We start from the raw sequence: 16,403 nt of genomic DNA, 5'->3' as shown, positions 1-16,403 counted from the left end.
TGTAACATATCGGCGTACCTCTCACCCGTCACGGTAGCAGTTTTGCTGTCCAGCGCCATCTGTCGGACGTTTTGTAAACTTTTTTTTGTTATAATAAAACCCCATGTCATTCCAAGCATGTGTATCAATTTTTACCTCTCTATCCACATTATTCCGTGGTTTATTAAGTTTTCAAATTTATACTGACTTTTTGATCACATGGTATGTTGAAGGCATGGAACCATTGTCTTCAATTTCAGATAAGTCCATCTTATCAGACACTATCGTAGGCAGCTGTTAAGTCTAGGAATGTCATGGATGTTTTAAAACTAGTTTTTATCTATTATGGAATAGCCAACACCTGCGCCCAGAGGTATGTTTCCTGCGGAAGGCTGTGTGGGACGGTACTGTGACATTATCTATACCCTTGTAGATACTGTCGCACGTGAGTCGTCGAGCACCTTGCGAGGCGTTCAATCAGCGAAACAACACAGCCGTAAAAGCAAGTGCGCCGCTATCTACGAGCCACAACAGCCATGATTCGAGTGCAGTCACCATCGTCGGCTGCGGCGGTAGCCGCTGCGCTGCTGCTGCTGCTGGCGGCTGCGACCGGCGCCGACGCGGAATCCTGCAAGCGAGTGGTGCGGACTCGCCAGGGCGCGGTGCGTGGCACCGCCAAGCACTCCTACCAGGGCCGCCCGTTCCTGGCCTTCTACAACATTCCCTTTGCCAGGCCGCCGGTTGGACCGCTTCGGTTCAGGGTACGTCTACTGTATAATTAGTTGTTCCATTCACGTTTCAAACAACGTTTTAAATTATTAGGCGCTACATTCAACGTAACGACGTCTTCTAGGTCTAGGGATACTCATAGGTTACTTGCTCTTTATTCTTGAGATTATATTTAAGTGTCTAAGGAAATACAAACATGTTGTTGTTATAGCTGTGGGCTTAAGTCCAACAACTGGTTTGATGCAGCTGTCTGTGCTGGGCTAACCTGAGCAAGCACGTTAATCTCTGAGTAACTGTTAGACAGTACATCACTTTAACCTTCTTACTGTATTAATGCGTAGGTCTCTCTTTGGAATTTTTCTCACCCACACTTCCCTCGACTGCCAAACCGACAATTAAGTGACGTCTCAGGATGTTGTGATGGTACTTGAATTACGTAACCATTACGGCACCTCATCTGAACCTCTTGATACCAGCAATATTCTAATGTGTTTGTGTAAAGTAGTTAACGTATTTCTGAGACAACATTCAGATTTGATTTCAGTAATGTAGAGGTACTTTGATACATCGATATGTTTGTATTGCAATGCTATTTTTCTTATGTGTATTCTTTATTTTGTCACTATGATCTTTGACGTACTTGTAACTCTTGATTTTTGGGCGCGTAAGCAGTTGTTAGAGAGTCGGACCTTGAGAAAGTCAAGTCTTGGACGTCATGTTGAAAAGACGCATATTGTAGTCAGCTTATAAAATGTGAACTTTAACAGTGAGGAAGATGTTTTCAAGTATATTTTGTATTGTGAAGTGATGTTTTGTGTGTTACGTGATATTGCAGCAAAAGTAATAAAAAAGAAGTGTAACTTAAATTCGGAGTGCTGATTACTATTTCACATCACCATTGTCCCGCAAAAGTGTAATCTTCAAGAATGGTTTGTGAAACATATCTATAAATACTTGTTTTGTAAATTAAACTGCCTTTTGCTGCTGCTATTTAGTTTATTTCTCCCATACGCGTTTCGCCTTTTCTTGTTTTAAGGCATCATCAGTGGGATCTACAAAGATACATTTTTGTTTAGTTTTAGATTATTAAACAGTTCACGTCGCGATTTTTGTAAAAAAGTAGTTACTTACAATTTGCTGATCTGCGTTTTCTCACATCTGGTGTAGAGGTCGCACTACAACTTTTTTCACTGCCACATACTCATAACTTCGAGTTCTGGCCTTCCTTACACTGTTTCCCATGTTTCTCACACTTTTCGTGGTGAAATCTTGTGGTTTTGACACTCGACACAACTATTTCGTGTGACACTGCCTTTCACAAACGTAAATATTGCGACTCCATTTCGCGTTTTCCTCTCTTTGGCAAGTTCACGTATTTGTTGCCAACCTATCAAAGTATGTGTTTGAAACTACCTTCTATTTGTGCTGTTTATACCGTGTTCGTGTGTGTATGAGAGAGAGCGAGAGAGAGAGAGAGAGAGAGAGAGAGAGAGAGTCAGTTCATGAGTGTAATTTTTTTTTTTCTGTGTGTGTGTGTGTGTGTGTGTGTGTGTGTGTGTGTACTAGCTTATTAGCGAGTGGTTGAAAACTTTGGTGACAGATATGTTTGATGTTTAGTGCTGTAATCCTTTTGGGTGTGTTATTCTATTATTTTATCTATTAGTGTAAATAATGAACTGTTTGCCATCTGTATTTGGTCATTCAACAGGATTTTCTTTTCTGCTTTGGTTTTCTGTATGTGATAATTTTCTTGCATGGTTAGAAGGTGTTTTTTATTGTTGAGTCTAATTATTTTCATGTCATCTTCTCTAGTGGTTGGTTTGTGGTCATTTTCTCTTAGGTGTTCTGCAAATGTGGAGTGGTTTTTCCCATATTTCCAGGCTCAAATAGCAGCAGCAAAAGGCAGTTTAATTTACAAAACAAGTATTTATATGCTTGCTGCGGAAGATGGCCACGCAAACAAACTTGATATCTATAAAACTTTTGAATATAGCACGAATAAAACCTAAGCCTCTTTGCATCCTAGCTTGGAATCATTACCACGTAGATTTTCGACGATTGAGTCGTTCACAACGAGACCAGCGTGGGAAACACGAAAAGATGAGTGCCTAGTTTATTCGTTATTACATGAAATGACTTTATTAACTGTGCTATAATGACACCTGCCACATAATAACTTTGTTGTTCCCCGAAAATGCAGTATTTAGCAGCGTGAGCAACACCACAATCATTATTAAATTTTGACCTTTGTTGTGTAGGGTTGTTAGAATGTGCCCCATTATGCTACTCTTTCTTTTTGTTAAGCTGTGCCACAAACATTTCTCTTTTCTATAGAATGCAGTACATACGCGTTATTTATCATAGGCATTCTTCTATAGCGTCACATTTCAAAATATTCTGTTCTCGTTTTGTCTAAACTGTTTAACGTATGTAAGTCTGAAAATAATTTATTCTTTGGATTTAGTTCGTCTAACTCAATTAAATGAAGAACTGGTTCTGCTGTGGCATAGGCGTCTTGCTTCTTTTATCTGTGAAGGATCTTTAGTGGCCTCTAATGCATGTTTGTTTTTGGATACGATACACTGACGGAAAAAAATCGCAGCACCAAGAAGCAGTTGCGCGACATAACGAAAGTTGATAGGACGTGTTCGTACACTTGAAAGATGATGTCTACTAAAATTTCGGGCGAGTCGTCTAAGAGGGGTGCTAACAGGTCTGTATGAGGATGCAAATCGGGTTTGCTTTGAATATACGTTTAACGGTCGTGAGGGTTAGTTACCTTTGGCATTTGACGGGGTGAGCTGACGATTGTCAAGAATGCTTTTAAGGCGACCAAGACGCCATCATCAGTACCTCACTGGCTTTGAAGGAGGTCGCGTAGTAGGGCTATGAGACGCTGCGTGATCCATAGGCGATACTGCAGAAATTCTTGGCAGGAATGTAGCCAGCGTACACCATTGCTGGCAGTCTTGGTCACGGGAATGTACGGTCGCAGGAAGACCGTGGTCCGGTCGGCCAAGTGGCACTACAGAGAGGGAAGGCCATCATTTTTAGCACGTGGCTCTGTAGCAGCAACCTGAGCAGCAGTTGGCACCATATTGATGCTGTTACAAATCGGGTACTTCAAGAGCAGGTCCGATCCAGATGCCCTGTAGGGTGCATTCTACTCAGTTCGAACGTCACCCATTTGCCGCTTCAGGGGAGTCAAGGAAGAGCTTATTCGAGGGCAGCTTGGAGGTCTGTTGTGTTTTATGATGAAAGCCGGTTCAGTCTTGGAGCCAGTGATGGGCGTGTGTTGGTTATGTGTACTGTTTATGAGCATTTTATATTGCTATAAAGCAAAATGAAACTGTGTAGTTCTCTGTATGACTGTCCTGATTAAGTCTCGAGATATCGTATTCACATGATACCATTTGCATAAAATTCACTATGATTTGAAAAGTTTTTTGAGGGTCATTTTTTGTTAACAAGCATTAACACGAAGCAGTTTGAAACACGTGACTTCAACCAATGATGTTCTCGACGAGGTGTTTGCATACCTAGATGCACACCACAGCCCGATGTATGTCAATTGGTGCCTGCATACCTAGATACACACCACAGTATGATGTACGACAATAGGTGTTTGCATACCAAGATGCACACCACCAACCTTAATGGACCATTGGAGATGGAACTTAATCCTGATGTGGCTGCGGCAACTCAGGCTATTCGACGACGTACTTAGTGTTTGGGTACACTAAAACTATGGAGCAAGGCGATGATGGAACCACATGGCGAAACCTGGTGTTGTGCTATGTGAGGGAAAGGAACAGACTTTTGAGTGCATTCACAGACAGTTGCCAGTGCTTTGACCATGCTATCCAATTCCTTTTGTACCTTCCTTAATTGTGGTACTAAGAGATGCCAATTTGAATTAAATGTTTCATAATGTAAACTTTCAATTGCTTCATATGATCTGTATATTGATTTTCACATTTACTCTTATTCTTGTTGTTAAATTTAAGGGAACCAAATTTTACTTGATGTACAATTCCTACTAAAACCCTTTCTATTTACATATTCTCTTTATTAGAGATAGACAAATCATTTCGTATGACAGCATTTGTGTATACACTTTGTTCAAACTATTTTCTATAATCAAATTTTATACTTATGTTGAGTCCATATGACTCAACAACGTAGTAAAATTTTAAGAAAGCCGAGTAGCGGCATATGTAATTATGTAATAGGCGTATTTAAACTGTTTTAGCATGTAATTATCTGAACTGTTTCTTATTTAAATTGTTTTGTTAATTAAATTGCATTGTGTATTATTGAGAAAGAGCGGGAAACCGCGCATAGATACATTTTGAGAAAGAGCGGGAAACAGCGCGCAGTAATACATCTGTAATGGTAGCAGGGATTGTCTGCACCAAAAACCATTGTTGGCGGCGAGACCGCACTTTTGTAGCATTGAGCGTTGGAAGCGAGCAGTTGCGAGTAAGATGTGAGACGAGGCAGTCGTAGCTAGCGAGACATGAGAGGAGGTCGCTGTAAGCGAGGTATGAATTAACACTTTGAAAGAAGCGGTGTGCTCGCCAGCCACTCGCTATATGTAGCGCAATGCTAGTTTTTAAGAATTTTTGTAAAGAACTATGCCCCTTGTAATTGTTTGTCAAGATCGTTCTCAGAATATAGTTAACTTCTACCAGATTAAATGCATTAAGAATTTTCTATCCCAAAATCATTCACGTAAATGCTTTACGGAATTTATTGTTATCTTAAAAGAAAAGTCTAAACTGAGCTTCAGCTTTTATCAAATCTAAATTAACTTCAACTTAAAGAATTCCAGTCACAAAGTATTATGAAACTCCACCAGCAGCTTATAATTATGTTAAAGAGAAGTAAGTATATTCATTCCACAGTTTGCTGTAGCAGTCAGATGGCGATCCAGTATAAATAATTAAAGGTAAGAATCAGTCTTAATAATTTCAGGTAACGACTGAGGGCCACGGCGACAACACATTTTATGTTTCGTCGTAATAATCAGCAGGTAGTCTTGACAGAGCAGCAGTTAAAAGATTTTAAGAGACGCAGCGTTCAGTCAGCAAGCAAACGTTCATCCAATATTAGACGGGAAGGTTTCAAGTTAACACAAATGCAGCTCATTTGGACTTTCAATATGTGGTGAGGACTGCGCACACATGAGCCGTATCGTAGTTTTTGATATAGAAAGACAAATGACAGATTGTGGTTAACTGTTGCACACAACGTCTGCTCTCGGTTTTCATCCTACTTTCACAGCCAGAGGACTACATTTGCGCCATCTCTTGATACAGGAGTGGAGGGAGGCGTGCCGACAGAGATAACGCCAAAAGCAGCACGGGGCACAGGTGTGGCACCACCTCGTCTTTTCAGGCGTGTCCCACTTCTGCGTCTAAGATGACGATGGACGGGTGTGAGAGTAGAGGCTCCAAGGAGAACGGCCTTGCCATTTTGATCAACACTTACTGTCAGGGTGCAGTGTGCCATTGTGTGGATCGCATAGAGAATTTGCAGAGAAGGTATTATTTACCTTTACGACGAGTTGAGGCCGGTGGCCGTGCCGTAACTTCATGGTCTCCATGACGACTGGTTATAGCCGTGGCCAACGTGTTCTCAAGATCTCTCTACCATTGGAGCATCTGGGCGTGGCAACGAGAGACTGGTACGCCCCATTCGCTTCCCACTACGATTGTACAACTCTGGTATAGACGTAAAGCAGCGTGCAATAGAGTACTAACATCTGTTAACCGAATTCAGTTCTAGTCCATAAGTGGCCTGGTTGGACCCATTGCTGCTACCGGAGGTGGCAGCAGCACGTATAACGCCAAATCACCCTCAAATATAGTCTTGTTTCCTTTCTACTACCCCGCATACGCACAATAAGTAAAATTTACGAAATAGATGTGCATATTGCGCCAGCTGTATATATTTTATTTATAATACATGCAGATTTTTACCGGACAGGGACTCGAACTTGGATTTCCCGCTTATGGTGAGCGGTCAGCTTAAACACTTCGGCTAGCCGAGCACGCTTGCCAGACCGACACAAACTCTCACGCGCTTGTGAAGGACATTGTAAATGGTACGTGTAGGACAGCATACTTACCAATATTTTGTAAAACGCTGAACACAAAGATGGGATTTTTCTTGGGCTCGTTATGTTGGTGATAGGAAGGTAGAGTCAAGTATTTTGGGTAGCCCTTGGGCTAGGGGCCATTTGTATAACCACCACAAGGACCATTTAAACTATCCTACAGCACAGGTTAAAATTTTGAGTATTACACACTTCCTCTAGTTTAGGCAAATGGAGCAAATTGGTTCGTTCTTTTGGCATTAGGTGCGGTCTGTATTGCGCGTTAACAGCTTAAGGAAGCACCATTTATTTCATGGGCAGTTCCTGGGAAAACCTCTAAGAAAGGCTTTTTACCGTTTTTTCGCCATCAGAAACGTATATCTAAAAAATTAAGCGCAGAAAATTGCTCAAATTTTAGTGGTATATTCCCTAGGAGATTTACCTAGAAGTGCCATCTTTCCGTTTCCAAACCTATGTATCCGTTATCGAGCAACAATTTTATCCGTTCCAGAGATACAGAGGTTCACAGTTACACTACTTGTACAGGTGAAATACACACGTAAATTCCAGTGTGAGGCGGAAACGTAGTTTGTAAAGTGACGTAACACGGAGAAATATGCTGTAAAGTGTCTGCGTTATCATCAGAAGGGTTGTTAGAACCGTGTATTGTTGTAGTACTGGAACACATGCAAAATTTTTGTGCACTTAAAATCCTGTTTCAGGTGTAAAATTAATTTTCTATTATTTTAGTTTCACGTAAGTAAACTATTACACGTTTTACTGGCCCATAAAATTATTTTCATATGAGTGAGATGCTCTTCTGTAGCAGAGAAATACATTAAACTGTTGGAAGAATGCTCCTGTAGGATCACAAAAAATTAGAATATTTTCCTGTTTAACTCATAATTAAAAGTGGGGTTACGGCTGTCTCATTCTATCTTCCTCAGCACCTATAAACATTTTGGCATTTTCGCTCTTTCTTATGCTGGGAGAGAAGGAGACAGTTACAAAAAAATGTTCAAATGTGTGTGAAATTTTATAGGAATTAACTGCTAGGGTCGTCAGTCCCTAACCTTACACACTACTTAACCTAAATTATCCTAAGAACAAACACACCCACCTATGCCCGAGGGATGACTCGAACCTCCGCCGGGACCAGCCGCACAGTCCATGACTGCAGCGCCTGAGACGGCTCGGCTAATCCCACGCAGGAGACAGTTGCAATGGGGAAGAGAAGAAAAGTAATAAATACTACAAGATAATAAACGGTGTCTGCCATGTAGGAAGAGCGAAGGAGACAATGGCAGCATGAGAGAAAGAGACGGATACAGTGGCAGTGGAACATAATTGACAGTGACAGAACAGTTCTAGGAAAAGATGAAGGAGACTGTCAGTGGGAGAGAAGTAAAGAGAAGGAGAAAATGGAAATGGGTGAGAGCTAGTTATAATGAGATGCAGGGTATATGAAAATGACAACGAGGAAGAGAGAGACAGTGGCAGTGAGAGGATACAATAGCCGTGGGAAGGAATGTTTCAGATGGTAGCAGTAAGAGGTAGTAGACAGTAGTAGTGGGACAGAACAAAGGAGGCTGTGACTGTCAGGCGGGAGATAGTGCCAGTCAGAGACAAAGGGTTAACGACAATAGGTTGCGCTGCATGAGTGAGTGAGAATGAACAAGGAGGACTGCATGAGTATCAGCGACTTACGGCGATGGACTAGTGGGTTCAGCGAGTTACAGTTAAGAGAGCTTGAGGGAGTGAGAAGTGAACTGCATACCGAAATTTTTGGGAAAAATTTTAAAGATGCTGCGGAAGCTAGAATGAGGCAGTCGCTACCCCAATTCTCGTTAAGAGTTGTAACCTCCCAACAGATCAATTCCGTAACGCCAGAATAAAAATGGTGTGACTAACCTCTCAATAAAATTGTGACTCATATATAACCTTTCAATAATTAACTGACTGTGAACCTAAACTGATAAATTTGGACGTCAGCAATGCTGCGTCATGGCCCTGAAAAGTCATTCTGAATAAACTGAAAATTCTTACCTCAATTAAGTCACCGGATAACGCGTAAAAATCTGCTCCTGTAAGAAAGTTTTCTGGCACAGCCCGGTGCAATGTTGGCCACTAGATTTTGTTATGTATGAAAAACCAATGATTTTATTTACGATAATTGACATGACTGTGGGTGGGAGAAATTAGTAATAACTTCAAATTCAGATGAATGACTGTCAAAAGTTATCTTTAAGAGAAAGATTATTATTAAAAGATTTTTTTTAAACATTTACATGGGACTTGATATAACAATAGTCCAAAATCAGTTGTTACAAATTACATATGCGTGCTGCTATAAATAGTAATTTTTGCTTTTACCTTATACTACATCGCTCAGGCTCCTCCATCGCTCTCCATGACCGGTCCCCGCAATTCCATACAGGAAACAAGTGCTGTCTGTGAGCTATACAACTAGGCAACTGCTCTCTAAGAGCGTCCTGACCCAACCGCCTGACTGCGAGCTACTACTACTACTGCTGCCGACACTGCTCCCTGGTCTGTGATTCTATTGCAGCATACATATCACATGCGCCGCGTGAGCAATCCATTCAAGTTACATCTCCTCAAGTGCGCTAGCAATAAATTCCTTAGTCATGCACCTCTTATAATCGCAGGCAACGCGTGGGCAACCCATCGAAGTTACATCTGCTCAAGTGCGGTAGCAATAAATTCCTTAGTCATGGACCTCTTACAGAGTTTTTAAATAGGAGCATATTCGTCTTTTTTGCACATTAATAGGAGCATTTTTCCGCTGGTGTTACATATGAATGCTGTATAAATACAGCAGTGCCTAAATTATAGGTAAGATTTGCTTATTTGCTATGCTTCCTGGCGATGCGGTTTATGTGGCCAGTTATGTACAAGTGAGCAGAAGCGAGTGGGAGAATATTTACACATACTAGTGTAAGCAATACGTGGATGACAATTCATTGCGATATGTTACGCAACAGTAATCAGAAAAAGTATACAGACACGCAATTCTGGCGTGTTAATATCACGATGAAGCAGATCTATCGATAGCTAACTGAAGCCTTGAAAATGAAAATGTACTTCGAATATGCATCCAAAAATAAAATACATTACTAAATAGACAGTAAACGGACTCTGTTGCTGAGTTCTCATTTCAATTCACTGAGTCGGTTTTATTAAAAATACCGACTTGTGCTACCAGATAATTTATAGTATTTTTCTCACGTTCATAAATATTTCACTTTGATGCTGATATCAACGGTCTCATATGCAGACGTGTACTAAATGTTACAGAGCCCTCAACCTCCAGCGCCTTGGATACATGTCCGCGATGCAACGTCTCCTGGACCAGCTTGCACGCAGAACTCTCTCCTCGAGCCATTAAGGCCGCCCATTGGAACTGAGGACTGCCTGTACTTGAACGTCTTTACACCAGAGGTAACTTGCACTTTTCGCCTTACCCTTTGTAATGCATAGAGTTTACAACACGCCAATTGTAAGTAGGCTGTTTAGGTTCTTTTTTTATTGGTAACGCCACGCAGCGCTCTGTATGAAAATCACTGGCTGTGCTGTGTGCAGTCTGTGCCTGGTTTGCATTGTTGTTCGCTATTGTAGTGTTGGGCAGCTGGATGTTAACAGCGCGTAGCGTTGCGCAGTTGGAGGTGAGTCGCCAGCTGTGGTAGATGTGGGGAGAAGGGATGGTGGAATTTTGAGAGCGGACGATCTGGACGTGTGTCCATCAGAAAGAGTACATTTGTAATATTGGATATCATGAACTGCTATATATATTATGACTTTTGAACACTATTAAGGTAAATACATTGTTTGTTCTCTGTCAAAATCTTTCATTTGCTAACTATGCCTATCAGTAGTTAGTGCCTTCAGTAGTTTGAATCTTTTATTTAGCTGGCAGTAGTGGCGCTCGCTGTATTTCAGTAGTTAGAGTAACGAAGATTTTTGTGAGTTAAGTGATTAGTGAAAGGTATAGGTTAATGTTAGTCAGGGCCATTCTTTTGTAGGGATTGTTGAAAGTCGGATTCCGTTGCGCTAAAAATATTGTGTGTCAGTTTAAGCACAGTCATGTATAATTTTTTCTAAGGAGACGTTTCACAATATACGCGGGCAGGGGTGAGGGCAAGACTTTAAGACGAAATAGTATTTCCGTTTCTGTTTTAATAATTCTTTGCTATCACATAATGTTAACATCTGGAATAATAAAAACGTTAATATCAGCTACTAGTTTGATTAATAGCTTCACTTTAAAGGCAGAGGTCAATCTAAACATGGATAACGGTCTGAATATCGTGAAGATTTCTTACAGTAAAAACGCTATTCATAAGGTTGCTTTCAAGGCTGATCTTTTATCGGTTAAAACTTCCGGGCTGGGAAACTGTGGCCGATGTGTATAACTATTCCCTGACGTTTCGTCTCCGAGTGCGGGAGACACCTTCGGAGATAAAACGGCAACTGCAACAAGGACTCGAGAGGCCCAAATTTATACGGCCGTATACAGGGAACCACCACTTGTCACGTGACACCAATTGCATGGTTATCTTGCGCTGGCGCCATCGTTCTTGACTAAAATAAACCGATTGTCTTTCCGTTGGCGCTAAATTGGCACATATATTTTATCCAACTAACGTCTTCTTCTTTCTGTTGAAAGCATTATAGTATTTGTGAACATCTATTGGCTTCTCTGCATATGCTCGTATGATAATGCTAAAACGCGCTTTATTTCTTTGTTTCCACCTCAGAAGACATCTTCTGCTATAGTCGCATGTCAGTATATCCCACGAGACATCCCCTTTTGTGTTCGACTTGAGTGTGTTAATACACAATGTATGCTTGTGCCTGCCGGACCGGCCGTGCGGTTCTAGGCGCTACAGCCTGGAACCGAGCGACCGCTGCGGTCGCAGGTTCGAATCCTGCCTCGGGCATGGATGTGTGTGTTTGTCCTTAGGATAATTTAGGTTATGTAGTGTGTAAGCTTAGGGACTGATGACCTTACAAGTTAAGTACCATAAGATTTCACACACATTTGAATTTTGTATGCCACAGATGACGTTAGTGGACGCCGTATACTTTTTGCCGTTTTTAATTATTCTTTTATTTTCTTGCTAGGTCTAAAGATCACTCCCACCATATTTTTGGTCGAGACTTTCTCCATACGATCCGTAATCATGTCAATAAACGAGAGGAAAACTTCCCCTAGTTGGCGGTCGTTGTCCTTCATTAGTCCTGGCTTGCTCACTTCTTGGATGGAGTACTCGATCCGCCTTCTTCCCGGAGTAACCATTCTTCTTGAATGCCGACTATTCAGCTCATCTTGCAAACAAACTAGCCCGTGAATTTCAGCATCCTGTTCACCAGTTTGTTTGACAGCACTGCAAATGGGTGCATCATCTAACCACTGTTTCACGATCCTTCGTTGCCCGCGTAGTTCCGACGACTCATCATGAATAGTTGCAGCGTTTGTCCCCTTTCGAATACAGATAAACTTCTCGATACCTCATTTTATCAACGGGCAGCGCCATTTCTTGTTCATTCCTCGCTGGTGTGTTACGGCACTGTAGCCCGTGGATTTCAGTGCTTATCGTCACTGAAGAGATTTACCTGCAAACAAAACAGAAATAAGTACATAACTTTATAACTGCACCTCGTACATACAGGGTGTCCCAGCTATCTTGTCCACCAAAAATATCTTTGGAACAAAAACAGCTATTGGAAAACGACTTTCACCGGTATCAATGTAGGTCTGGGTCCCATGAATGTATATATTTGGAAACATTCTAAAACGAAAGCATATGTGTTTTTTAACACGAACTTATGTTTTTTTAAATGGACCTCCTATAGTTTTTCTTCAGCAATCCATAGCATGATAAAGCACATACACAATGGCGTTGATTGCATCGCAATATTCCCATTACATCCCGAGATATTGAGACGCGAAGTTAAAGCTTGAAACACCCAACATGCGCTGCTAGCGCACGTCCTGAGGCTCAGGCGTGAACCCTATGCTGCCCGTAATCGCGATGTGATTGACATGTGTAATCACACCCCCATACTTATCAAGAGGTCCGAAACAACGGTAAAACTTTTAGTCCACTTGCTCGTTTCACTAAAACCATCAACATGAATTTTGCTATTACGAGTGAATGATTAACTGTCACTTGCTCTAGATCTACAGTAAAGTAAAGTTTTAACGTTGAACAGCATTACCTTTTTAGTTACGGATTAACGATAAGCGAAGTTAACTTTGTGACTAACGTTGCGGTACACAGATATGTTACAGAACCGCATCACCCCTAGACTATGGGATAAATACTTGCTCGAATGTACGACGTTAATGCAGGATGGCAGCATGGGGTTCACGCCTGAGCCTCAGGACGTGCACTAGCAGCGCATGTCGGAGGTTCCAAGCGTCAACTTCGCGTCTTAATATCTCGGGATGTAATGGGAATATTGCGATGCAATCAACGCCAATGTGTATGTGATTTATCATGCTATGGATTGCTGAAGAAAAACTATAGGAGGTCCATTTAACAAAAACATAAGTTTGTGTTAAAAAACACATATGCTTTCGTTTTAGAATGTTTCGAAATGTTTACATTCATGGACCCCAGCCCTACATTGATACCGGTGAAAGTCATTTTCCAATAGCTGTTATTGTTCCAGACATATCCTGGGTGGACAAGATAGCTGGGACACCCTGTATATCGGCGCACAGCCATCGAGTATCGTGACAGTGGATATCGCGCCTGGAAGGAGCCTGGGGGAGGAGACTTGGCCGTGGTCAGCTGTCGGCGCGGCGATAAGCGACCCCTCCTGCAGCTGGCGTGGAGAAATCGGGGCGAGTTGTCTGTTGAGGTTGCGTGAACATGTGCTCATAGGAATACTGGACCCGCTATGATTCTGTTGCTACTTAAATCGAAACGTACCATTCTAGAGCTCTTTCAAACAGTAACTTGTTGATATGTAGCGATAATTTTTACGTCAGAGGTTAAGAGCGTAAATGAATAATGAACAATCTTATAACAGATTAACAGTATGAAATTAATAACTTTTGATTGTATGGCGATACAGACGAGAGGCATGTGGTAAAAAGCTACATAAGCTCTACGGTACCACAGTATTCGAACAATTAAAAAAATTGAAATTTAGGTTGAAGCGAGACGGTGAAAGATACAGTGTGCCCTTGCAGCACGTGCAAGTCACATCATACAATTTTTAGATTGGCGTTTATTTGGCAATAAATATGCAGACAGTCTCTTTTTTACGATTTATTCGACCATGGACATGTTTTCGAGCCACTGCAGGCCCTCTTCAGATGGAGGTGTTACAGGAACAATATGTTGTGGGCCAAATATAGCTAGATGCAGTGCTTGTGTTGTTGGCGGAAATTTAGTAATCGGTGACGAAACATTTACGAATCCGAAAGTTTTTTATGTTCTAGGTACTTACATTGAGCGCACTGCTTTTTGATATTCACATCAGATTGCTTCTTGTAACATGCATTATTAAGCTATGTACACAAATATACACAGTATGTAGCTACACTTGGTTTTACACTGGCTCACACGGTATAAACATTCGATGTTTTTACAAAGAATATGGATGTGACAGATACTGCACTTTACTACATAATAGTCTTTGGCAAGAAATACATTGTATTATGATACAAATATTACTAGTACAGATCTTATATTTCAGTAGATGTTACTAGCCACATACAAAAGGTAAACAGCTAGAGGTGAATAATTAATACATAATTAAAAACTTTTTTAAGTTACAGAATGCCGTAGTTGTTATACACCATGCAGGAAGATGAATTATTCTTTTTTTTTTTTTGTTTCGGTGCCAGGACAAAAATCACAGTCGCAGCTAGTCATCCACAATGGATATACTGAAATATTTAGATTTATTGATTTTTGTATGACAAGTTGATTTTTACATGCTAACAAGTTTAGCATCGCCGTCATTTGAATTCTGTTCAAGTTACATTTTTGACAGCGCCAGTGCTAATTACAGTAAATATAATTTGAGACAGATCTACAATTTCAATTGTGTTTAATAAATTAGTTCAGAAAATTATAGATTTGTGTAATTGCGCATGTCGATTTTTGTTTCATTGTTGGCCAACAGTTGCGGTACAGCTATGTTCGACATGTTATTTTAATCAGCGAAACCATGCACTTGTGTAGCTCTAATGCTGTAGAAATTATTAGTTAGTAATACTAGCACTGGAGCAGGCGATTAAAACTAAAACGATATTAGCGGATTTACCTGTCGCTGGGGATGAAAACGACTCTGCGGGGACAGGAGAGGAACTCTGTGGAGGGCAACCGTGGATGTGAAATCGTGACGCGCGTAGAAGAAGATGTATTTATTTTAGTGTATGAGACTCTAGTGTTAGGACTCTTGTTCTGAACCAAGACATCGGTTATCTGTCGATTTTTACCCGTAAACATTCACGAGACTTGTATTGACTGAGCATAGTCACAATCTTGGGTTTTCTCGTCGGGACTCTGCCAATTTTTGACGTGAGAATCACCATCATTTATAAAATTTGGAGCTTTCCATAGCTCAAATACGCTGAACTTGTTTTTCGTGTGATAACCATAGTATGAAGTCGTTATCATTCGTGATTAGCCTGAACTGCATATTGATTTGGGCATCGGCTGTCAGTATTTAGCAGTTTTACACTTTTTGTCAGTACTGGGGCTTGCGATCTAGTTTAATGACTACGTATGTTAAAGCCATAATTAATCCGGAAATTGGATTAATTGTGACGTTTATGGCTCCTTTTTCCGAATATTATTTCGATTGAAACATTTTAGTCCAACATTAAACATAGGGTATTTTGGACGTCGGCTTTTCATTGCTTGTAATTCCTGTATGTCTGACCATTCTGGTCACACGAGACAAAATGCTCACATGTATTCGCCATTTCCTTCTGACTGCAGATTCAGCACTTGAAGAATTACCATGTTCGTCTAGATGTTGATATTTATTTGAGGTTGGTGTTCAAGAATTATTTCTCCTAAACGGTGCCTAGGTTCATTGAACTTGATGATGAAGTTGATCCCAGTCTTGATCATAGAAAATGACTAATACTAGTCCAACTCTAAACATTCATGGTGGTGTCTGTTTGTTCTATATCGTGTCTCCCTACCACTTTCGCGCAACGACGCTCTGAGCGTGTTTTTTAGGGAACTGACTAGTTTGAACCTGGGACCTGTTGCTAGTAAGGAGACGCCAGACCACACATGACATGTAGAATTCAGTAGAGTTCAGTGAGACTAGCGATGATATAACCAAATACTAAATGATCTCAGCGTCAGCTCCACTGCACTCCCTGTAAAAGAATCTTAATACTAACTAAATTTAGTGGAAGGAGTTCAAGGCTTTCCTATTTTTAGTTAGCTGGTAAAATAATGTCGAAAAAGCAGTTAAGTTTACCATTGGAAATTTTATTCTACTCACAAAACATTGTCTATAAATTGCATTGTTGATAAAAGGAAGTGTTTTAATACAGGATGGTAAAAACCAACTGCTTTCAACAAAAATGTGA

At 40.8% G+C, this 16,403-nt stretch overlaps 1 protein-coding gene across 3 annotated transcripts in view; it reads left to right on the top strand.

Annotated features, from left to right (window-relative positions):
• LOC126354705 (juvenile hormone esterase-like) overlaps positions 1-16,403 on the top strand; it is a 294,899-nt gene that overhangs the window by 203,533 nt on the left and 74,963 nt on the right. The window contains exons 1-2 of one of the 3 annotated variants that reach the window (XM_050004528.1): positions 452-740; positions 10,127-10,270. The exons of 1 other annotated variant lie outside the window; for it this stretch is intronic. In XM_050004528.1, coding sequence (XP_049860485.1) covers positions 516-740; positions 10,127-10,270 — 369 coding nt within the window. In that variant the 5' untranslated portion in view covers positions 452-515. Of the gene's footprint in view, positions 1-451; positions 741-10,126; positions 10,271-16,403 lie in introns of those variants that run through there. One more of the 3 variants, XM_050004527.1, reaches the window with a different exon arrangement.

The sequence above is a fragment of the Schistocerca gregaria genome, chromosome 3, assembly GCF_023897955.1.
Source record: "Schistocerca gregaria isolate iqSchGreg1 chromosome 3, iqSchGreg1.2, whole genome shotgun sequence".
NCBI classification, from domain to species: domain Eukaryota; kingdom Metazoa; phylum Arthropoda; class Insecta; order Orthoptera; family Acrididae; genus Schistocerca; species Schistocerca gregaria.
The sequence above is the reverse complement of the archived record's forward strand: the minus strand, read 5'-3'. Positions and strand labels throughout refer to the sequence as shown.